This window comes from Portunus trituberculatus, chromosome 15 (genome assembly GCF_017591435.1).
Source record: "Portunus trituberculatus isolate SZX2019 chromosome 15, ASM1759143v1, whole genome shotgun sequence".
Lineage (NCBI taxonomy): Eukaryota > Metazoa > Arthropoda > Malacostraca > Decapoda > Portunidae > Portunus > Portunus trituberculatus.
Genome location: NC_059269.1, coordinates 310,218 through 335,415, shown reverse-complemented (window position 1 = coordinate 335,415; position 25,198 = coordinate 310,218). Strand labels below are relative to the sequence as shown.

Sequence of the window (25,198 nt, the reverse complement as noted above, 5' to 3'; positions counted from 1 at the left end):
GAGAGAGAGAGAGAGAGAGAGAGAGAGCATAAACATAGCTGTCATTGGAGGCGCTGCATGGGAGTGACACCACAGCCATACGCCGCTGATTGGGTCATGCACGCCAGGCAGCAACAGCTGGGCTGGAAGGTTACTATTCTTTGGTACAGAATTGAGCGTGGTATCTCGCTACTTTTTTCATGTAAGCCGACTTTGCACCTTTGGTTGTAGGTACCTAGAAGGTCGGATTTGGCTTGGCCGGCATCACCATACGACTTTTACACCCCTCTACTCCATGGAGCAGCCGTTATCTCAAAATCTCAAATTTCAGGGTTACAATTGTTTGGCACGCTGGGCATCATATATTGGATGAAAGTTAAAAGTTACTCTCTGTAGACTTGAAAGTGGTTTTATCTGGGGAAAAAAAAAAAACTTGTTTTGCTCATTGTGACAACTACAATATTTTTTTTTGCATTTTATAAGTAACAGGACAGTAGTACTACTTCCTTTACTGTGTCTACAATATGAAAGATTAAGACTTTCATTTGAGCAAGTGAAGCAGATAAAGGAGACTTCGAGACCCCAAGCTGGGGACCCACCCATGCTGCAGCAAGACATACAACATCTGAGCACAAGCTGACAGAGTCCTGAAAGTTGCTTTTTTTCATTGCTTCACAACAGCGACACCACATCACCTAGGGATTTTATGTTTGAAGGAGATTAAAGAGAATGGACTGATAAGTATAATGCTATTGTTTTAAACACAAGGGTCAAGGCAAGCCAAATTTGAGAAATTGACAATGGAAAATAACCTATTTTTGTTGAACTGTCCAAATCAATCTGGGTGTGAGGAATGTCCCTGTCTTTTAGAGGCTAAATATTACAAACTTCAAAAAAAATAATAAAATAAATAAAATAAATAAATAAAATATCCCTGAATATGCCCTGTTGAATATACGGCATCTTAAATGTCATCATAAAATAAATATATTTTAATATCAAAAGCATTTAATTTATTTTATACAGCCCCTATCAATATACAGTACATGCCAATAACAGTTGTTTTTTTATGGGAATGGATCAATCATTTTTCATTTATTTCTTATGGGAAATATCTGCTTGGTATGTCTTAATTAGTATAATTCAAGGGATTTGGAACAGATTAAGGATGTTTACCATGGTACTATTGTGTATATATCCATATCTATCTATCTATTCATATATATATATATATATATATATATATATATATATATATATATATATATATATATATATATATATATATATACAGGTAACTCTTGATTTACGCGTGTTTAATTTATGTGTTTTTGTTAATACGCGACCAAAAATATATATTATAATTAATTTAATTTGCGCGATCAGTTTGCTTATACGCAATTTGGCCCAACCACATTATCAAACTGCGCCCCAGAGAGTTCTGCAGCTGGCCGATAAGTGGGAGCTCCGCTGCTCCTTCCTCTTCTCGTGCCTCATGTGCAGTCTGCAGCACTGAGTACAGACGGAATATCTTCAATCTGCCTATAATTCACCAAGATGGCCCCAAAACGTCCTTCATCATCTTCTGCATGTGGGGTTATTTTTGATAAGTGGATTTTTGATAAGGTGGAAATGCTCAGAGGAAGATGGTGACTGACTGTGGTGTGAGTGGTGAAGGCAGTGATGCAGTGAGTGTTTTGTTTACGTATTCTTTGTTTTGTTGTTTTCTTATCATTTCTTGCTTTTCCTTTACTTTAAATACACTTCTAGTATTTAGAATGGTAAATAATAAACATGTTAATTTACCCAAATAAATAGAGCATTTTGCACAAATTTTTTTGGACCACATCCTGCATCCCCCCTATTATCTATTGTTTCTTACGAGAATTACATGTTTGTTTTACGCAAATTTTGATATACGCGATGCCTCTTGGAACACATCTATAAATTGAGTACCTTGATATATATATATATATATATATATATATATATATATATATATATATATATATATATATATATATATATATATATATAAACCCACACATACATACAATAAAATTTCCTTATCCTGATGTCTTGAAATCTGAATTGTCCTATAGTGTCCTACAGTCCATCTTTTTCTTTAAGTGTGGCAAAAATTTTAAAAAATGTAAACTTATTCCTACAATTTTAGTATTTTTACCATAAACAAAATGCTTGTTTTCAAATACTTTTACTATTAGATTGTGTCAGTTATACAATTCAGAATGAACCACAAATTATAACCATGCAAACATAATGGACTTCAAACAAACCAGTGCTCATTTGTATAACAACCATGCTGGCCTAATGTGGTTCAACTTTCACTTGGCAATCACTTCTCATAAAACCTAATCTTACACTGCAATGCTTGTTCTCAAAACAGAAACAATGCAAGGATGATGCTAACCAGGAATACAACATGATTTTGTTTGCTTTAAAGATAAGTAAAGAAAGCCTTTAATGTCACACTCTCCATGTTTTAAAACTTATGTCAATAAAATTTCTTGTGTTATCTTTTGTTATTCACAATTTCCTGTGTTTCGATAAACCTTTTTTTATTAACAATTACTTTATTTTGCCAATATCATCCCTGTGATATGTATCAGTCTTTTGCCATGCATACAGTGTATCTCTATGGAACCAATGTATGTAGTCATGAGAATCTTTAGTACGAAATAATGGAATTTCACATATCAATATATATGAAGCTTCAGAATTATGTATATCATGCATATGTTACTATGTTGTGGAGGGTACTGTCCATACTCTGCCATCTGGATTAAATAATTTTAAATGTATGTATATGTAAACTCACATATAACTAGCACCTTGGGATTCTGTCATGCCAGATTACTTGAAACAAGATTAATGGTAACATTGCTTGGAAATATGTTTTGTACATACACTGCTTAAGGCATAGTCAGCTGTAAGTAAGTTATTGTGAGAATTTTATATAAAATAAAGAGAAAAAAAATACTGGCTGTATTCAACACCAATTTCATTATACAAATTTCTAAATGAGAATTTAATCAAATTAATACAGCACAAAGCTCAATATTTATTTGAGAACTTGGATGAAAATATAAAACATAACAAGGTAAGTTATGAAAACATACTTTAGAAAAAAATATATATTAACAAACACTTCAAATAATTAGTAATTGAAAACTATGGAAAAATTTTTCAACAAATACTGAGTGGGATAAAAGCATTTTCAGTAGCCAAGCCAGCCACAGCTGTAATTTTTCTGTACTGCAGTTATATGTTTTGCTACTGTATATTTACGACATTCATGCATCTTTTCTCTGAGGCATTTAAATATTATGAATTGACATTTTAAAAATGCTTTGAATTACAACACAAAAAATAGAGTATGCTCTACATGTTTTTTTAAATCAAACATTTTCATAACAGAACAGCAGGCAACTTGATGGAAACATTGCTCTCATTACAAGGCATTTCAATATTGTCTGCTGTTTGCTTCTTCATACAGCTCATACTTACTTAACTATCAGTTGGTAACAGTAACCTTGGCTAGTATGACATGTTAAAACACAGTATACAGTATTATATAACTTCCACTAGTTATGAAATATTCTAGTTGTTTGCAGCTGTTAACAAAGTATCTTACATCATGTCACATGGGTTGAGCTCCATTAGAAGACAGTAATCTGGTACAAGAAATTATGAGTAGTTATTCTGGTGAAAATACCCAAATACAATAGATGACTCTTCAAACTGCATTGCAGTGGTGCACCAAAAAAGGAAACCCACTGCATAGGTACTTCAAGTGCTTTAAAATGTCATTCAAGACTTTCCTTGGAGAAAATACTTTTTTTTGTTGGAACCATTTGCTTTGCAAGAATATTGGATACCTTAACTACAGTTATATGGAGGTTTTCTGTATGCAAACAAACTCAATGAATTTCTTGAGATGCTGAATAAAATATCCAATTTAGAAAAGACAAGAAAGGCAGCAGACAAACTCTTACACAATATAAAACATCCAAATGAAACTTCAATTTGAAATAGAGGAACAGACAAATCTTAAACCTATATTCTTTGAGAGCATTTGCTAATGCCAATGAGAAAATGACACAGACAGAATAAGTATAATGATTGTGCTTAATAAGATCTTGTATCAACATAGATCATTAGTATAAAATACATAGGTTTACTATGCAGAGATACAACCCAATAACATATTTCATTGTTCTAGTAGCATAACTGTAATGCATATTTCACATATTCATGATTTCTAAAATTTCTGTTTACTTATTATTCAGAATAAAATAAAATAATTACACTGTATATCCAACCTGCCACAACTGGCAACTTAACCATCCCTACATTAAGCATTCATAAAAAGAACTATTCTACAAGGGAATAATAAATGCTGATATTGTAACACTTATAAAAAGTTTTATATTTTTTAAACAAAACACAAATTTAGAATTTCGATTATCCGTAAGTTATCCATGCAAGAGATGCAAAAGATATACAACAATCACCATACCCTGCTTTCCACTTCAACAAAAAGCACTGACTACTCATCAAGTATGAAGGTAAAAATTCATGGTTAAATTTAAAGAATCCACACATTCATTCATTTGTCAAAAAAAACTAGCAGTGTCATGTTGAAAGGTTTGTACAGCAAGTGAGCTGTAGCTGCAAAACTTGAACATATTGAATGTAGCCTGGAGTCTTCCACTCTACCTTGCAATATGACAGGCAGAGACACATCATCATTGACAGTACTGGCACACCTTGCAGTACCATCCTTTGGCTTTTGACTGGAGACAAGCTGAGTTCTTTCTTCTTACTTAAGTCTGATCCTTATTCAAGCTTATTCAAGCCCTCTTCAGCAACCCCTAGAGAATTCAGGCTTGAGGCAAGAGAGCTGCCTAATGTCGATATATCTTGATATGAAAACTCAGGGAAAGCCTGAAATATGAATAATAAAATATAATTGTGTTCTTATGACATGGGGATATCTTTTTATCATTTGATCTTAATTGAGGGATTCACATTTCTTCTCAAGAACACACACACACACATAAAATGCTGACTAATGCAAGAGTGGCATTTCATTACATGGATAAAGATATGATGAAAAAAAGCATCATAAGCATGATACAGCCCAAGACTGTAATATGCAGCAGTGATGTGGTCTCCGAGCTCTAAAAAGGATATAAGAAAATTGGAAAGGATACAGAAGATCACTAAAAAGATGGTGCCAGAATTAAAGGACCTCACATATAAAGAACAACTGAAGGAAATAGGACTGCCAACCTTACAAGATAGAAGAAAACATGGGGACCTAATAACAATGTACAAGATAGTCAATGGCATTGAAAAGATAGACAAAGAAGACCTGGTGCTGTTGATGGAAGAAAATGGAAGGACAAGAGGACATGAAAAGAAGATCAGGATGAGGCAGTGTGTGAAGCATATTGGAAAATACAGTTTTCCACACAGAATAGTAAAAAAATGGAATGCATTGGATAATGGAATTGTCGCAGCACATAGTGTGCAAAACTTTAAAGAAAAACTAGATAAATGGAGATATGGAGACAGGACACTATGAGCCTCACTTGAACCCTGTACAATACAATTAGGTAAATACAACTAGGTAAATACACATGCTCCCAGGACACCGTGCAGGACACCCGCATCTGAGCAGCTTGCAGAGATTACTACAAAAGGAGTTAGAGACTGGCCTAGACGTATATACAGGGGGAGAGGGGACCATAGGTTCTCCTGTCTCCAAATTAACCCCTTCACGCCAGATGTTAAAAAAGCCCGCCTGTATGATATACGGGTGGTAGTGCCCTGGCCGAGGAAAACTCGTGCAAGCTTGTCATACTTGTTGTCTTTGTGTATTATGCTGATATTTTTTAGTCACTATACGCTTCGAGAGAGAGAGAGAGAGAGAGAGAGAGAGAGAGAGAGAGAGAGAGAGAGAGAGAGAGAGAGAGAGAGAGAGAGAGAGAGAGAGAGAGTGAGATTGCTAATATTTTAGACACAAGCGGACGATGTAGCTTATCTTTCGAGAGGAAGAGGGGAGGGAGGAAGGAGAGGGAAAGGAGGAGGAGAGAGAGAGAGAGAGAGAGAGAGAGAGAGAGAGAGAGAGAGAGAGAGAGAGAGAGAGAGAGAGAGAGAGAGAGAGAGAGAGAGAGATTAGAAAATTTGTTGTTTTTGTTTGTGTGTGTGTGTGTGTGTGTGTGTGTGTAATTCACTGTTTGATCTGCTGCAGTCTCTGACGAGACAGCCAGACGTTACCTACGGAACGAGCTCAGAGCTCATTATTTCCGATCTTGGGATAGGTCTGAGACCAGGCACACACACACACCGGGACAACAAGGTCACAACTCCTCGATTTACATCCCGCACCTACTCACTGCTAGGTGAACAGGGGCTACACGTGAAAGGAGACACACCCAAATATCTCCACCCGGCCGGGGAATCGAACCCGTCATCTGGCTTGTGAAGCCAGCGCTCTAACCACTGAGCTACCGGGCCGTGTGTGTGTGTGTGTGTGTGTGTGTGTGTGTGTGTGTGTGTGTGTGTGTGTGTGTGTGTGTGTGTGTGTGTGTGTGTGTGTGTGTGTGTGTTAGCCAAGAATGTTACAAGGCGGGACGATGTAACTTATCTTTCGAGAAGGAGAGGGGAGGAGGAAGGGAGATGGAGGGAGGAGGGAGAGAGAGAGAGAGAGAGAGAGAGAGAGAGAGAGAGAGAGAGAGAGAGAGAGAGAGAGAGAGAGAGAGAGAGAGAGAGAGAGAGAGAGAGAGAGAGAGAGAGAGAGATGGGAACAGTCTATGCCATTGGGTAATTTTAGACACAAGGCGGGACGCATGTAGCTTATCTTTAGTGATTGGTGGAGACAAGGATGGTGGGAGGAGCACTAGGATTTCAAGGACAGCATACGGCGTGTGTAGTTGGTATCCAACACACTATACGGGACAACTGAACTGAAGAAAGCTCAGAAAAGAAATATGACGCCTACGTAGGCGTCACCGTATTTGCTACTGGGGCTTCATGATGCCTACATAGGCATCACCATATTGAAGGGGTTAAATAAGTGTTGGATCATATATAGGGAATGAATAACGAGAGAGAGAGATGGAACAAAGTAGCGCTGCCAGGCGTATGGCGGAATCAAAACATACGCAGAGTGATAGCCAACGCTTTATAGAAACTCCTGTTGGTTTAAGGAAACTGTCAGATGATATTATGGACAAGGATTTTTTGGATTTCAGGGATGAACGAGGTAATATGAGAAGGCTAATCAACACTGAAAGGGAATAAAGATATACAAAGGAGGTAATGTCCAGTCTAATGGAAAAACAAGACTGACTGATAACGGAGAACACAGCCTTGAAATTGAGAGTAACTGAATGTGAGAAGATCAGTGCAATAAATCAGGAATTGAAAGAGGAGATTCAGGAAATAAAGAAGCAAAATGACGTTCTAAAAACCATATGCCAAAATTACGAAAGCTCTTTAAAGAGCTTGCAGACTAAAGTTCAGGACGGGATTACAGACAGGGCAGAAGGTGGATTCAGTGATACATTAAAAGAACTACGAAATGAATGGAAACAGGAGCAAGAAGAGGAAAAAGTAAAATTTTCTGAGGTGGTAAGGAGACAAATTCAGGAGAACACAAAAGTTGCTGTAATTGAAGTTATCAAAGACAAGGAAGATTTGGTGCAGGATGCAGTGGACATGGAAAAAAGCTTCGCGATTTTTGGGATGAAGGAAAAGAAAAATCCAAATAAATTCACGAGAACGTGAAAAAAAGGAATTGGCCAAAACTATTATAAAACGAGTACAAGGCAGCACACAAGAATTAGACCAGGAGGTGGACGAAGTAGAGGAAATTATGGCTAGAAAAGGGAAGCTGGACGATGATGTTGAACACAAGGATATATGGATAAAAAGATATATGAACCTTGAGGAGAGGGAAAAGGAGAAAGTGCTAAAAAGTGAAGCTAAGGAAAAAAAAAAAGGAGAAAAGGACAGAGATAGAGAAGAAGAATTTTTACTGGAGGGTTCTGGATATGAGACTAAAGAAGTGGTACCTAAGGAAAAAAGAGGAGGTTGTGGAGGAAGCGATAAATCAAGAGTGACTTATACTAACATAGATGGGTTGTTATCAAGCATATTTGAAGTTAGAGATTATTTGAAAAAGAAAAAGCCGGATGTAATGTGCATCGTTGAAACAGAACTGATAGGAGAGGTCCATGTCAACTTTAAAGAGGAGGGATATAATACCTGGAGGAGGGACAGGAAGGAGGAGTGCTAATAATAGTTCGTGATAATATGTGTGTGGAGGATGTGCAATATGGTGAGGATAAAGTGGAAGTAATGGGAGTAACAATCAAAACAGAAGATGTGAAGAAAATTATAGTTACATATGTTTCACCAAAAACTATAGTCTGGTTGCCAAACGGTGTTTTGGGGCCGAACCCGGTTTTGTGGTATGGAGAAGGTTTTATTGTTGATTCTGGTGCTCTGACATGTCCTCAACAGGAATCAGCCGGGTGCCACTCCAGCACCCTTGGGGAAAAATTATTACGGGCCAAAAACAAAATGGCCGCGACGCGGCATGTCACCCACGCTAATGTCACATATCTTTTTCAATACTGCCGACAGAAAAATTATCTTGGTGTCTATACCTATGTTTTAGGGGTCAAGGAAGTCATTGATGTTAGTAGTTTCGTATTTCAAGGTATCTAGAAATATATATACTTTAAATTACCAATAATTATATGATAATATGCATGCTCATTGGTGGCGGTAATTATTTTGAACATTCTTTCGTTACAGGTCAGCTAAGACAGCATGGTCAAGCATGGATGTTGAATGCTTCTTTGCTTGCTCCAACACTTCCCCTAACCTCATTAACTGTGGCTCTGCTAGAGTAGAAACTATCAGAGACTGTAGTATAAGGCGTGGTGATGGGCTAATTGATAAACTGCATGGTCTAGATTCTATAAGATGTCATAAAAGCTGTGTATCTACTTACACTTCTAAGCATCATCTCAAAAGATATATCACAAAGAAGAGTAATGACAACTCTGCAACAGAAGCAGTAGTACCGCCCAAAAGATCACGCAGATTGGGTACAACGAAATTCAGCTTCAAAGAACACTGTGTATTCTGCGGTGAGAAGTGCCTACCATTGGATCCTCGCCATCCAGACAGATGGAGAAAAGTATACCAGTGTCGGACAACAGGGGGCTACAAGCAGAAGATATTGCTCAACTGTGATGAACGTAATGATGATCTGGCCAATGAAGTTCGAGTTAGATTAAGTGGTGCGGTTACAGATTTGCATGCAGCAGATGCACAGTAAACAATGAGGACTATAAGCGCATTCATTCAGCTCTACATCCATCAAGTCATCCAGTAGGTTTGGAACTAATTCTAATGGCTTGATATCAAGAACAACGTGAATGTAGACAGCTTTGTGAGATTGGGAAGCAACAAATGAAGGATTTTGAAGCAGGATGGCCAACTAGTTTCCATGGCCCCTAAAGAAGAATGTAAAACAATGACTTCTAACAAGAAGCTGATCAAGATTGATGGTACACCTGTAATTAATACTGAAATGATATACACAAGAGTCATTGGCCTTCAGCAGTCCAGAAGCTTGAACATGAAAGATGTTCTTAGTTATGAATTATCTGCTGTACCGTCTGCACTCTTTGATGAAAATGGTGACTTGAGATCACAAGCCAAAGCTACACTCCTTACCAAATTACAAGTTGAAGTATCAAGCCGTCACATCAGCCCTCCAGATGCCTATATCATCGACGGGTGTGCCTTGCTTTGGACTGTTCGTTGGCCATCAAATGGTACCGTTGAAGACTATGTGAAAAACTTCTTGGGAAGCCTCCGATACTATTTACAAATGTGTCGCGTACATCTGATCTTTGACAGATATATACCAAATAGTACCAAGGGTGCCAGTAGATCAAATCGTGCTGGTACAAATGCCAGTCGCAAACATTCGCTGACACTCCATACACCTCTGCCAGCCCAGAATGTAGTGCTAACTGTCACCTACAACAAAGCCCAACTTATCACCCTGATCACCAAATATCTCGTTGATCATGTAGAAGACAACACTAATGAACTTATCATCACTGCTGAACATCCAGTCCCCATATCCATCACAAACGGACAAGCAAGAACACAAACTAATCTTCGTAACACTCACGAGGAGGCTGATGTTATCATTGTGAATCAGTTGGTGTACTTGGCAACCAAGGGTGCATCAAGCATATCTGTGGTTTCTGATGATACGGACGTCTTTGTTCTTCTCCTTTACTTCTACTGCAAAGAAAAACTCACCTGTGAGGTGTTTATGCAGAGTTGCATTGCTGGCCGAAGAATTGTAGATATAAAAGCTACAGCGACCAAGCACAGTAATATTGCAGAATTTCTTCCTGGAGTGCATGCTTTAAGTGGTTGCGATACTACCTCTTTCCTCTATGGCATAGGAAAAGCAACAGCTTTGAAAGTGCTTAATGGCGGTAAAACACTGAAGTTGTTGGGTAAGCAAGATGCTGGTATGGAAGATGTTGTCACTGAAGCAACAGTGTTCATGGCAACATGTTATGGTTCCAAGTGTTGCCAAAACATGTCAGAGACCCGCCATGATGTATGGATCTCAAAAATGGCAAACCAGAAGCTGTCAGTTGCTCCAAAACTGAAGTCTCTGCCACCAACTTCAGAGGCTTTCATGCAACATGTCTACAGAGCCCATTACCAGACACTTGTGTGGAAGTCGTCACTCGTCAGTGAACCTGAAGCTCCTGATCCACTGAAGTATGGATGGACCAAGAGAAATGATAAGCTCTTCCCGGTCATGTTACCAGAGAATAAATCACCCGTGCCAACCGAAATTCTCCAAATGATCAAGTGTGCTTGCTCCTCGATGCGTGCATGTTCTTCCAGCAGATGCAGTTGTGCGGGTGTTCAAATGTCATGTTCAGTGTTCTGTGCTTGTCACGCTGGAGCAGACTGTAATAATGTTAATAATACTCGGAGCACATTATCACATGAGGAAGAGGATGAACTTTTGAGTGATTGTGATTTACATAACATTTGAAGGACTGACCATTCACAGTGTTCTGGATTTATGTTACTTTTAAGCAATAGTTAATATTACATGTGACCTGTGTAAATATAGTGCAGGGACAAAAGTCCTAGAAACAAATACGTGATAATGAAAGAGAGATTACTGTTTATGACTCAAAGACTCTGTTGCACAATATATTTATGTTATGGTTTTATGAGATACTTAAAAAGGAGTTATTACCTAATTTGATCACCACAGATATATTAATAAGCATTATTGCATGGCTTCATTGTAATGTACCATAATTCAAGGGTATGCTGAAATTATTATTTATGAATTTTATATGAAACTAGTGATTACTAAGTAGTATGTAATCTGGATTGCTACTAAATGTAAATAGTGTACATACTACAATAAATTTTTTTTTTTTTTCACAAATTATCCCCTTTTGGATGAATATACATACTTTCTTAGGTAGATACTCTTAATTAGTGAGCAGGAATGACTTCCTTGACCTCTAAAACATAGGTATGGACACCAAAATCGCCTTTCTGTCGGCAGTATTGTAAAAGATATGTGGCATTAGCGTGGGCGACATGCCGCGTCGCGGCCATTTTGTTTTTGGCCCGTAATAATTTTTCCCCAAGGGTGCTGGAGTGGCACCCGGCTGATTCCTGTTGAGGACATGTCAGAGCACCAGAATCAACAATAAAACCTTCTCCATACCACAAAACCGGGTTCGACCCCATTTTTACTGGACTACTATTACATGGGGATCAGAAGAACATAAAGATATGCAAAGAGAGGTGATAAAGTGCCTAGATAACATGATAAGAAGAGATAGAAGAATACTCTTAGTTGGAGACTTTAACTGTAATGAAATAAACTGGAGAGGAGATGGAAGTAATGGATAATACTGGGCAGTGGAGTGAGAAAGTGTTACAGTTGACTATGGTTAATACAATGGACCAGTGGGTGGAGGAGTCAACAAGGTACAGGGGGGAAGAAAAACCATCATTGTTTGACCTAGTTTTCACAAAGAAACCAGAGTCCCCTCCAATCATACAGTACCTTAGTCCAATGGGGAGAAGTGATCATGTGACATTTAAGATACAAATGCAGGAGGAAGATAAGCTAAAGAGAGGACTATAAAGGAGAGAGATTAAATTATGGAGGAGCGGAGTTTGAAAAATTAAGGATTTATTTTGCTGATACGTATTGAGTGGAGTAATATTATGTGTAAAAAGACTATACAAGGGAAATATGACATATTCTTACAGAAATACAATGAAGGAGTAAAAAAGTTTGTTCCTGTTTATAGAGTTCAGAAAAAAATACATGCTTGGTACAATACTAGATGCATACAAGCAAAAAAGGCAAACGTTAAGTGCGGAAGAAACTCTTACAGCAGGGAAATGACTATAACAGATGGCAGTACAAAGATGCTAGAAATTAATATGGAGTACGGAGAGAAGAAGAAAGAATTTTTGTGAAAGATGTAGTAGATAAAAGCAAATATGAACCCAAACTTTTCTACAAGTTTATAAACGGCAAAACAAAGAATGAGGAAACAATTGAAAAAATAATTAAAGAAGGTAAGACATACCAAACAGAAAAGGATATATGTGAAATAATGAATGAGAGCTTCAAAATGGTATTCACTGCAGAAGATGATTTCACAGAACCTAATAGGACATTGGATTGCCAAGGATTACAGGAGATTGCAGTGCACAAAGAGGATACTGGAAGATTATTGGATAAGTTGGAAGTCAGAAAAGCAATGGGGCCAGATGGTGTATCATGCTGGGTGTTAAAAGAATGTAAAGAGCAACTATTGGATCCAATCTGGGATATGATCACAAGTTCAATAAATGAAGGGAAAATTCCACTAGAATGGAAGAGAGCCAACATAATACAGTTATACTCCGCTTAACGAACGTTCGTTTAATGAGTTTCCGGTTTAACGTACTATATAAAGTTGGACCAAAAATCAGCATAACGTACAACCACATCCGTTTTAGCGTATTTTCTGAGTTTGAATTTGCTGAGTGAGGGACCGAACGCGGTAGTTTTGCTGTGATTGGCTGGCTCCCCACCTGTCTCTAGCGCTCCTGGAGCTGGATCCAAGATTCTTTAACAACCTCCGAGCAACCTCTTGCAGCGAAATGGCATCCATGAATGCTTGGAGGGATGGTGATAAGGTTGCTTTCAGGTTGCTCTGAGGTTGCTGGGAACACCACCTCTGGAGGTGGTGTTACTGTCTTATATATGCATTTATGTTCACAAAACAACATTTCTATTAGCTTTTTACAAACCTTGCCCCAAGAAAAGATTGTTTTGTAATGCATAAAGTGAAATCTTACACGGAATACCAAAAAATAAAGCGGAGATGAGATGAGCCACAGACAAAGCGTGAGACTCACGGCCACTCGGCCGCTTCTTCTTCTTCTTGTGACCCTTTTGCTTGCGTGTTACTTTCATTATGATGTTTATGTTTTCACTCCTCTCTTGTCTGCTGTAATGGATATCATATCTTAGTATTCATATACGCTCATGCCCAGAGGATAACCTTGAGTCCGTGGCACTGAGTGATAGTGAATTAGTAACAAAATACCCCAGTACAGGCAACCCCGTTTAACGAAGGGGTTACGTTCCTAAAAAACACTTTGTTAAGCGAAACTTCGTTAAGCGAACCGATTATAACAAGTTTAACCCATGACTTGAACTTCCATTGAGAGTAAACAAAGCGAGAGTGCATCATAGTACAGTAAAAGGTTTAATGAAAGTAAAAATTATGAAGTTAAACATTTAGGTAGTTTAAGTCATTATAATGTACACTAATATATGTATGTACGTAACTTTATAATGTTGATGATCTTAACTTTATGAAGGGAGGGAGAGTGAAACGAGAAATACACTAACCGGCAACCTGTGGAATGTAAACAAAGTGCGCATCATGGTACCGCATACAAAACTTATGTACCACATTTCCACAAGGCTTTCCATTTTATCTATTGTAGAGTCACGAGTTCTGGTGGTTCTTTTAGCTTGCAAGGAAGATGAGGTCTCACTAGCCTTCTTAATAGAGTCTCTTGACTTGAAAATAGTAGACAGTAGATGGAGTCAAGCCATGGTGGGAAGCAATGTTATTAGTTTTCTGGCCTCTCTTGTCTGTGAATAATACCCAGCTTCACTTCGAGAGTAAGACACTTCCTGGTCTTCTTAGGAACGTTAGGCCACATTGCAGGGCGTTTTGGTGGTAAGTTGAACTAAGGAAGATGAGCTGCTGGTGACGCTGTTATGTTTTGACTGGGCAGTGAGTGGTGCGTGTGATCTTGATCTTGATCTTGATGCTACAGGTGACACAGAATTTCTTCTGAGTCAGGCCTTTGTATCAGCAGAGCCTGTGTTGTCCATGAGAGGCTTGATCTTGATCTTTATTCTATAAGTGTCTCAGGATTTCTCCTGAGGCAGGCCTTAGTACCAGCAGCTCCTGATGTATTCAAAAGCCTGTCAGCTTGCATGATACGATAGGGCTTTCAAATTTGGAAAAAAATTACCTGGATAAAACTTCGTTAAAGCGAGTTTTGTGTTCGTTAAAAGACCAGATGGTAGTAAAATGAAACCTTCGTTATAGCGAAATTTCGTTGTGTGAACCTTCGTTAAACGGGGGTTGCCTGTATTTCATTAATAATTCACTGTCATTCAGTGCCATGGAGTCCAGGTTATCCTCGTGGCATGAGCATATATGAATACTAAGATATGATATCCATTATAGCAGGTAATAGAGGAGTGGAAACAAATATCATGGAGAAAGACAACACGCAGGCTAAAAGGGTCACAAGAAGAAGAAGCAGCCGAGTCGCCATGAGTCTCCCGCTTCGTCTGTGGCTCATCTCATCTCTGCTTTATTTTTTGGTATTCCATGTAAGATTTCACTTTATGCATTACAAAACAATCCTTTCTTGGGGGTAAGGTTTGTAAAAAGCTAATACAAATGTTGTTTTGTGAACATAAATGCGAGAATGTGAGAGAATTTGTACGTAGCTCCTCTAACTTCCAATGATTCATATGACATCATACAAGTAGTGGTACACCGGTGCCTCAATATGCTGCCAAACGTATATATCATTTTTTTTTTTTTAACCCATGTGATATGAACGCATCCCCCCCCATTTCCATTATTTCCTATGGAAAAATTACGTTCGCTTAACGAATTTTCGCTTTACGAACAACTTTGACACCCCCTATCCTGTTCATTAAGCGGAGTATTACTGTACTGGTATTTAAAGGAGGAAAGGCAACTGAACCACTAAACTACAGACCAGTGTCACTTACAAGTGTCGTAGGGAAATTATATGAAATATTTATCAAAGAAAAAATTGGTTAAATTTCTAGAAGAGGAGCAAGTCATATCGAACAGATAATTTGGTTTCAGGACAGGGCAGTCATGTGTATCAAACTTATTAAGCTTCTACTCGAGTTAATGCAGGACTTGAAAACAAAGATGGATTGGCAGACACAGTATACCTGGACATTAAAAAGGCTTTTGATAAAGTCCCTCACAGAAGACTACTTTGGAAACTAGAGAACATAGGAGGACTGCGAGGAACCTTGCTCGAGTGGACAAGAGATTTTCTGAAGGATAGGGAAATGATAACTGTGATCAGAGATACATACTCATCTTGGGGTAAAGTAACTAATGGAGTGCCACAAGGGTCAGTGTTAGCTCCCATTATGTTTCAGGTTTATGTAAACGACATTCACATTGGGATAAACAGTTATATAAATTTATTCACTGATGATGAAAAGCTGCTATGAGTTATCAAAATCTGAGAGGACTTTCTGCTGTTGCAGGAAGATTTAAACCTGATCTATGAGTGGAGCAGGAAGTGGAAATTGGAGTTTAATGCCAAGAAATGTCACATAATGAAATTAGGAAAGAGTAAGAGAAGACCAGTATGAAACTATTTTGATGGGAGAGGAACAAATAATGAAGACTAAAGAGGAAAAAGATCTTGGAGTGATCATACAAGAAAATCTGAGCCCTGATAAACACATAAGCAAGATATATGGACTATCATATAAAATGCTGACTAATATATGAGTGGCATTTCAATACATGGATAAAGATATGACGAGAAAAATCATCACAAGCATGATACAGCCCAAGGCTGGATTATGCAGCAGTAGTATGGTCTCCAAGCTCTAAAAAGGATATAAGAAAATTGGAAAGGATACAGAAGATTGCTACAAAGATGGTGCCAGAATTAAAGGACCTCACACATGAAGAACGACTGAAGGAAATGGGACTGCCAACCTTACAAAATAGAAGAGAATGGGGACCTAATAACAAAGTATAAGACAGTAAATTATATTGAAACGATAGACAAAAAGACCTGGTGCTGTTGATAGAAGATGGAAGGACAAGAATAAATGAAAAGAAGATCAGAATGAGGCAGTGTGTGAAGGACAATGGAAAATACAGTTCTCCACACAGAACGGTGGAAAAATGGAATGCATTGGATAATGAAATTGTTACAGCACATAGTGTGCATAACTTTAAAGAAAAACTAGATGAATGGAGACATGGAGATAGGACTCTATGACCCCCACTCGAACCCTGCACAATACAACTAGCTAAATATACACACACGAAAGGATTCTAAAGAGGTAAATATACTTAAAAGCACAGCCATGGTTTTCACTTTCAGTGACACAGAGGAAGTGGGAATCACCTTTCAAGGATTTATTGAAGAGATACACAAAAAATTGGAAGTAAAAATGTAAATCAGGCAAATGAACTTTATGGAAGGTAGCCTCTGTGATCTAATAGAAAGGGTGATAAACTTAAAAAAGAGGAAACATGATTCAGAAGAACAAAACAATGTGCTGAAAACCCATTGTGCTGAACTAGAGGAAAAAATAAAAGAATGTAGAGTTTGTTAAGAAACACGAAAATGAAGTGATAGAAATGAAAGGCAAATATCTTGAATGAGAAAAGGAAAGAAAGGAACAAAAAGTTGGTTTTTAAGAAATCATGGAAACACAACACAAAGAAAAGGTAGACCTAACCAAAGAGATAGTGAAGGTAATGGAACAGAAGGAATCAATGGTAAGGGATACAGTGGACAAGAAGATGAGTATATCTATCTATGGGTTGAATGATGAAAAGGAACCTGTAAAATCAAAGAGGGAGTCGAGGTTATCCTCATGGCATGAGCGTATATGAATACTAAGATATGATATCCATTATAGCAGGCAATAGAGAAGTGCAAACTTAAATTTAATATTGTGATCAAAGCAACACACAAGCTAAAAGGGTCACAAGAAGAAGAAGAAGCGACCGAGTCGCCGTGAGTCTCCACCTCGTCTGTTGCCGATCTCACTGCTTTATTTTTTGGCATTCCATGTAAGATTTCACTTTATGCATTACAAAGCAATCCTTTCTTGGGAGCAAGGTTTGTAAAAAGCTAATAGAAATGTTGTTTTGTGAACATAAAAGCATATATAAGACAGTAACACCACCTCGAGAGGTGGTGTTCCCAGCAACCTCAGAGCAACCTCGTTAACGTCCCTCCAAGCATTCATGGATGTCATTTTGCTGCAGGAGGTTGCTCTGATGTCGTTAAAGTTTCTTGGATCCAGCTCCTGGCAGCCAATGAGCACTTTTAGGCAGGCTACCAACCTCCACCCGCCAACAGCAACGAATCTTTGTGGATGCTATTTTTACGAAGGTTGGTATGTGAGCAGGAGGTTGCTATGGAGGTTGTCTGTACCAACATAGACAACAATCAGTTTCTTGGATCTGGCCCCAGGAGCGCTAGAGGCAGAGGCGGGGAGCCAGCCAATCACAGCGAAGCTCCCGCGTTCGGTCCCTCACTCGGCAAATTCAAACCCAGAAAATTTGCTAAAACAGATGTGGTTTTACGTTACGCAGACTTTTTGGTCTAACTTTATATATATTACATTAAACCGGAAATTCATTAGACGAACATTCGTTAAGCAGAGTATTACTGTATTTCCAATTCTTTGCTAAATAACAGATATTGTCTCTATGTTCCTCTCTATTTTCCAAATATTGCCCAGCCTTCTATCAATTGTGTTCATATGTTATTCAGTCAATTGTAATATGTTATTTATTTCCTCAAGATGATTCTGTTCCCTCAGTGTACCACTCTTCCCATCATATCTCCTTACAGTTAGTCTTCCATAATAACCACACTATCCTCTCAACGTTTTCTCTAAAACTTTCTTTATGTCTTTGATCATTTCTTCATATCTTTCATTAGTCTAGACATTAGTTTTATGTGGTACATAAGTCACTCTAAATTGTTTGTTTATGCCTTGCCTATCATCGACACTAGTCTTTTAAAGGCTCTCCTAGTCTCTTGCCATATTCTATCCAACCACTTTTAAGCTTTTCTTAACCCTTTCCTTCCGGCAATCATATATATATGATTGCATCAATGTGTCCGTAGCGAAGGCGATCATACCCGTAATCAAGAATTTTTGCGCCTCAATTTTGAGCTCCAAGCGTGGTTTCTCGAGTCAGATGGTGAGTGGAAGTGTCTGGCATGTTTCCACATGTAGTGTTGTCACTATAGCTCTGGAAATTTAGCGTGGAAATTTAGCGGTAACTAAGCTATTTTCCCTTTCTCCGGGCGACACTTGGCAACCCCAGCGACCCGCCGGGTGGAAAGCACCATGATAAGTGCGAAGAGACATCCTGATAAGAGCGAAGGATCTCAGATCATAACTCACCATGGAGCAGGACAGAACATAAGTATTTAGCAGTGCTTCTGAGTTTAAAGACAGTGACAGTGAATATTTAGAAGAAGAAACTGAAGAAAGCGAAGTCATTAGTGAGGACTCGGAAAGTGAAAAAAAATATTAGCTATCATTCTTTCATGTTAATTTTTTCATTATCTTCGATTTTATAATAAAATGGTAGAAGGTAACTTGTCAGAGAGAGAGAGAGAGAGAGAGAGAGAGAGAGAGAGAGAGAGAGAGAGAGAGATAATGTTATTTGCCTGAAACTTGATATGAAGGGTGAAATCTCTCTCTCTCTCTCTCTCTCTCTCTCTCTCTCATTGGAAGTGTACAATTTTCCATCCAAGAGAGAGAGAGAGAGAGAGAGAGAGAGAGAGAGAGAGAGAGAGAGAGAGAGAGAGAGAGAGAGAGAGAGAGAGAGAGAGAGAGAGAGAGAGAGAGAGAGAGAGAGAGAGCGAGAGTGAGAGAGTGTGTGTGTGTGCGCGCGGTGTCATCGCTCTGCGGGCTGTTTCTGGAAGACGGATCACACAGCGGGAGGAGGAGGAATCCTTGATAAGGCATAAACTGAACTTTCAGAGGTCACATCGAGCTACAAAGTACATCATTGTATTCAGAATAACAAAGAGAAAATAATTATTAGCATTCAAATAGTTTTCTGACAATTTCTAGGTTTACCATTTTTGGCCGTCATAGCAAACGGGAAAATAGTTTAAGCGCCGGAAGGAAAGGGTTAACTAGGATAATCACACCTGCTTTCTTATTTATTCTGCTTCTTTACATAGGTTGTATAAATTTTGTCCAATATATTTTACTTCTCCTTTCTTATTCATTCTGCTTCTTTTTATAAGTTGCATCTTTTTTGTCCAATGTTTTTCCTATTTCTTCAAACTCATCATATAATTCAATTTTTGCCAAAATGCATAGAGCTCCACAACCACATCCACCACTGTAGCAACCCCACACCATCAGAGATGCTGGATGCTTGACAGTCTCTATAATGAAGCACTCCTTGTAGCAACTGGAACCCACTGGCCTCCTCTCTTTTTCCTGATGCTCTGTTATGCACCAGAATGTGGACTCATCACTCCATATTCCTTTCATTTGGTTGTTTTCATTTCATGTTTAATATTTCTGAGCAAATACATGCCTCTTATTCATTGCTCAAGTGAGGAGTGGCTTTCTGGCAGGCCAGCATGAGGGGAGCTTCAGTTCCCTGGTAAGACAGTGTTGAATCGTCCACTGAGATACATGTAGTGCAAATTTTTTAGTTGTCCAACTATCACCTTGGGGCTCTTCAGCACATCCCTCACTAGAAGTACATTGGTGCCCTTGGATATATTTCTGGGATGGAGGGATGAAGCAAGTAGGTGTGACTGAAAGCTGCATTAAGTCGATTGCTGGTGAAAAAATGTCATCGTGTAGATACTGCAATTTTTTCTCAGTGGTGCATTTTCCTTAACCATGGTGAAATTCTGGCTTTCTCCACATCTGATAACTGCTTGGAAGGTGTGATAAAGAATTTGTAAAAAATGCTGGAGCAGAGAGGAAGGTGACCCAAAGTGTGTGAGAAATGTCACCAAGAGGTTGTGACATACATTTACAGGAATACTCCGCTTAACGAATAGGGGATGTCAAAGCTGTTCGTAGAGCGGAAATTCGTTAAGCGGACGTAATTTTCCCATAGGAAATAATGGAAATATGGGGGATGCGTTCTGGGCTGGTCCCCAACATACCACATGGGTTAAAAAAAAAATTATGTATTTTTCTATTAGCTTTTTACAAACCTTGCTCCCAAGAAAGGATTGTTTTGTAATACATAAAGAGAAATCTTACATGTAATACCAAAAAAATAAAGCAGAGATGAAGGTCGGCCACAGACGAAGAGGAGACTCACTGCGACTTGGCCGCTTCTTCTTCTTCTTATGACCCTTTTAGCCTGCATGTTGTCTTTCACCATGATATTAGATTTATGTTTCCACTCATCTATTGCCTGCTATAATGGATATCATATCTTAGTATTCATATACACTCATACCATGAAGATAACCTCGACTCTGTGGCACAGAGTGATAGTGAATTACTAATGAAATACTGCAGTATTTCATTAGTAATTCACTATCACCCAGTGCCAGAGTCAAGATTATCTATCCTCATGGCATGAGCATATATGAATACTAAGATATGATTGATATCCATTATAGCAGGCAATAGATGAGTGGAAACATAAATTTAATATTGTGGTGAAAGACAACATGCAGGCTAAAAGGGTCACAAGAAGAAGAAGAAGCGGCCCAGTCACCGTGAGTCTCCATTTCGTCTGTGGCCGACCTTCATCTCTGCTTTATTTTTTTGGTATTCCATGTAAGATTTCACTTTATGCATTACAAAGCAATCCTTTCTTGCAGGCAAGGTTTGTAAAAAGCTAATAGAAATGTTGTTTTGTGAATATAAATGCATATATAAGACAGTAACACCACCTCCAGAGGTGGTGTTCCCAGCAATCTCAGAGCAACCTGATAGCAACCTTGTCACCATCCCTCTGAGCGTTCATGGATGCCATTTCGCGGCAGGAGGTTGCTCTGACATTGTTTAAAGAATCTTGGATCCAGCTCCAGGAGTACTAGAGACAGAGGCAGGGAGCCAACCAATCACAGCGAAGCTGCCACGTTCGGTCCCTCACCCGGCAAATTCAAACCCAGAAAATTCACTAAAATGGATGTGGTTGTACGTTATGCAGACTTTTTGGTCTAACTTTATATAGTATGTTAAACTGGAAATTAGTTAGATAAACGTTCGTTAAGCGGAGTATTCCTGTAACTCTGCTTTGAGCTCAGAGAGCACTAGCTAGCACTCAACACAGCATACATCGCATTCTGAACTTATGAGGACCAGTGAGCTGCCAGTTATGTATAAAAGAAGATCCTTTGAAGGTGGAAAAATGCAATGTGTAATGAGAGACACATTCTATGGCATGTGCCACCGTAGTGCAGTGGAACCATGCATGCTTTGGGGACTGAGGGGTCTCCAAGCACACAGGTTTGAATCCTGTCCACGGTCCAAGTGTAGGTTGGGCTTCCTCACTTGGGGCAATGGTTTCCTAGCGGGTGGGCTTTGAGATAGGAGGTACCCAAAAAGTATCCCCTTTAGCCCAGAAATTTCCGTGAAAAGTCCACATGGTATAAAAAAATAAAATAAAATAAAATAAAAAAAATGTGGGTGGGTGGGCACAACTTTTCTGTGTATACTATATAATCTGCATTATATTGATACTACCACTAAAATGGCTATTCATTGTTTCTGTTGATAAGAAAAATCATTACAGATACTCACTGATGAAGGATGAGATAAATCAAGATGAAGAAGTACCCGTAGAACTGAATATGAGAGAGAGAGAGAGAGAGAGAGAGAGAGAGAGAGAGAGAGAGAGAGAGAGAGAGAGAGAGAGAGAGAGAGAGAGAGAGAGAGAGAGAGAGAGAGAGAGAGAGAGGATAGATGGGGAAGGGGGTGGACCATTACATCATCAGCCATTCTCAAGATCACTCACAAGGTACAATTAATCTCAAACATGCAGTTGACTCTTTATCAGGAGAGTCTACTACATTCTAAGATTTAGAATATTTGTAAAATAAAGCATACACTTGACAATTTGAAAATATTATATAATTTGTAAGTGTTCAATAACCTAAAAAGGGTTGATAGACCCAAAATTTGGTAAATAGACTAAGTAGTAAAAGTATACAGTATTTGGATTAGCTATTTGTAACACTTCAGCCATTTGTATGCCAGCTATCAAGATGTCTCTATATTTCCTTGATCTTTGCTATGATTTCACCTGTATTTTATCATATAAAATAACTTGTTTTAAAAATAAACTGGGATTTCCTGCATTGTAAAACTAGACTGGTTCCAATCAAAAACTGTAAAAGTGAACGGGTGAAAACTGAACCATAAAAAATCAGGGTTCAATGCATTTGCATGCAGAGCAAATGAGGACATATGTATTTGGGATATCGTAAGAACAAAACAACCAGTCATGTAGCAAACCCAAGTATAAATGAACAAATATTGTACAAGTCAAATAATTAATCAAATATCAAGGAATACCTGTATCTCTGTACAGTATTGAAATGAACAGTGAAGTACTGGGAACATGCAGTGAAGTTTCTGATGTAGTTTAATAAAAAAATAATGTTCTTTCTTTTTGACGAATGGGATAATGAGCAATAAAGTTACATTTATGAGAAATGATGCTCATCTTTGTCATAAGCAGTGAGAAAAACATTTTGTTTGCTACACTCGTGCACTACGTCTGCTGACTCATACTATAACGTTTTGCCTCAATCTGCACTTCAACTTCACACGGCAATCTTATTTATGAGAGAAGTTTACAGTACTATATCTACAGGCTTTCCTCAATGGAATAATTTCTCTTACAGCTCATATAAAAATAGTTTTAATACTTACCACATTTTCTGATTCTTCAGCAATAACATTAAGATGTTCCACATGGTCAGGTGGTGTCAGCTGCACAGATTCCCCAGTGAACTCTTGATCAAAGTAGCGAGTGTCTGTCTCACTTGTCACTTGGGGTTTGAAGGGTGGGGTAATCTGTAGAGATAAAACTTAATTTTACCAACTTAACCATCATTAATATCTTTAAAATCTAAATTTCTTGTAACTAAAGTTATTTCACATATAGCCTGCTTCTTATATTAGTATTTACAATACTTCTCACTACAAAGCCATCTATAATCCCACATTCAAAACAATTTCATTCATATTTCACCTTATGGTGACCTATGGTAGCTTATTAGTAACTCTGCCTCCCTAAGCTGAGACCGTCATTCTATCTTGAGACGTGCTTCTGTGTGGACTCGAGTACTTATAGTGTCCTCACTTTCGTTGCCTTGCTCTCTTGTCCTTTTTCCTCATGGCTGAATTCCCACACTATCAGGAGAGTTTGTTGTCCCCAACCAATGGGTTTGTTGACTTTGAGAGACAGGAAGGGGCTTCCACTAATCAGTTTGTTGTTGGATATGAGGATGGTGTTAACTATGTGTCCATGTTTCTGATACCAGCACACCACCTGGTTCTCCATTGTCTTTACACCTTCCTGCATCCTCACTGTTGTATGATTAATGTTGCTGGGAATCATGAGTTGAGGGTCGTTTGGTTCATTCATTGTGTGATTAATGTAACTGGGGATTCATGTACGTAGTTGAGGGTTTGTTGGGTTCATTCATTGTTCATTGGACAATACTGCCAAGGCTGGCCACTGTATGGTCATCTGATGGGGGGTGTCATGTGCTAACAGTTGTGAAGGTTGCGGTTGCATCCCGGGGCTCATGGTTGTCAGTTGTATAGGTGAAGTCTGTGGTTTCATGAGTTCCACTGGGTATTTGGTGTTCCTGACTGTTGTCTTTCATCCTATTGTTCACTTGTTTATTTTTTTTCCTGGTTGGTGAGTGATGTGTTGAGAGGTCTTGTTTATCATACTCTATGCTGTGCTGAGGAGCTTGTCAGGTGAGCATTACCATTGATTTATGTGGCCAGTTTATGTCTTATAACAAGCTATCTAGACCTATTTCAAATGGGTATGGTGGCAAAGATTAAGCCTTTCACTGGTGAAGGTGGCATTATGTCATGGCAGAAAAAGGTAACCTTAGTGGTTAAACTAGAGAAAATAACAGATTTAGCCAATTTCATTCCATTGTATTTGGAGGATGATGTTCTTGCACTATATTTGGAGTGCAGAGAATGTTCAGGAAAAGTTGAAAGTAACATTTACTGGAACTGGTTCAAATCAAGTGGACGGGAGAAATGGTGGATGTCTATGGAGGAGGAGGTAGTAGACACCTACCGAAACAATAACTTACTCCCAGTGAGATCTAATAGCACTAGTTCAGGAGGTGCTGTGAACCTTCCATTAAAGCTAGTTGTGATCTCGTTTAATGTTTCCCTTTGTGACTCACAACTCAAAAGGGTAGTCAGAGCCTACCCTCTAAAGACAGCTCTCCTTCTTCACACAAAACTACATGCACTTACCACACATATACCCTTCACTCCAAATCAAAATTAAAAAAAAAAATGGGACCTGAAATAAACAACGCCTTGGAGTCCCCCTCTGGGGAGGGGACCAAAAATGTCCCCAGGTCGGACACCTCTCCTGTTGAAGACCACAAATGCCTTGACACCTCCCTCAACTTTTTCTACATTAACTTCTGCAACATTCGCGGTCTTAGATCTAATTTTCAATCTGTGGAACACCACCTCTCCTCTACTAAACCTCATCTTCTTTTCCTCACCGAAACACAGCTGTCTGAGGCAACTGAC

The 25,198-nt window shown here is 38.6% G+C and overlaps 1 protein-coding gene across 1 annotated transcript in view; it reads right to left on the bottom strand.

The window, feature by feature from the left end:
- Positions 1 to 2,178: 2,178 nt before the first annotated feature.
- LOC123503940 (RAC-beta serine/threonine-protein kinase-like) overlaps positions 2,179 to 25,198 on the bottom strand; it is a 147,220-nt gene continuing 124,200 nt past the window's right edge. The window contains exons 13-14 of the mRNA XM_045254065.1: positions 23,330 to 23,473; positions 2,179 to 4,947 (exon numbers count right to left, since the gene is read on the bottom strand). Of these exons, the coding sequence (XP_045110000.1) occupies positions 4,840 to 4,947; positions 23,330 to 23,473 (252 nt within the window). The 3' untranslated portion in view covers positions 2,179 to 4,839. The remainder of the gene's footprint in view (positions 4,948 to 23,329; positions 23,474 to 25,198) is intronic.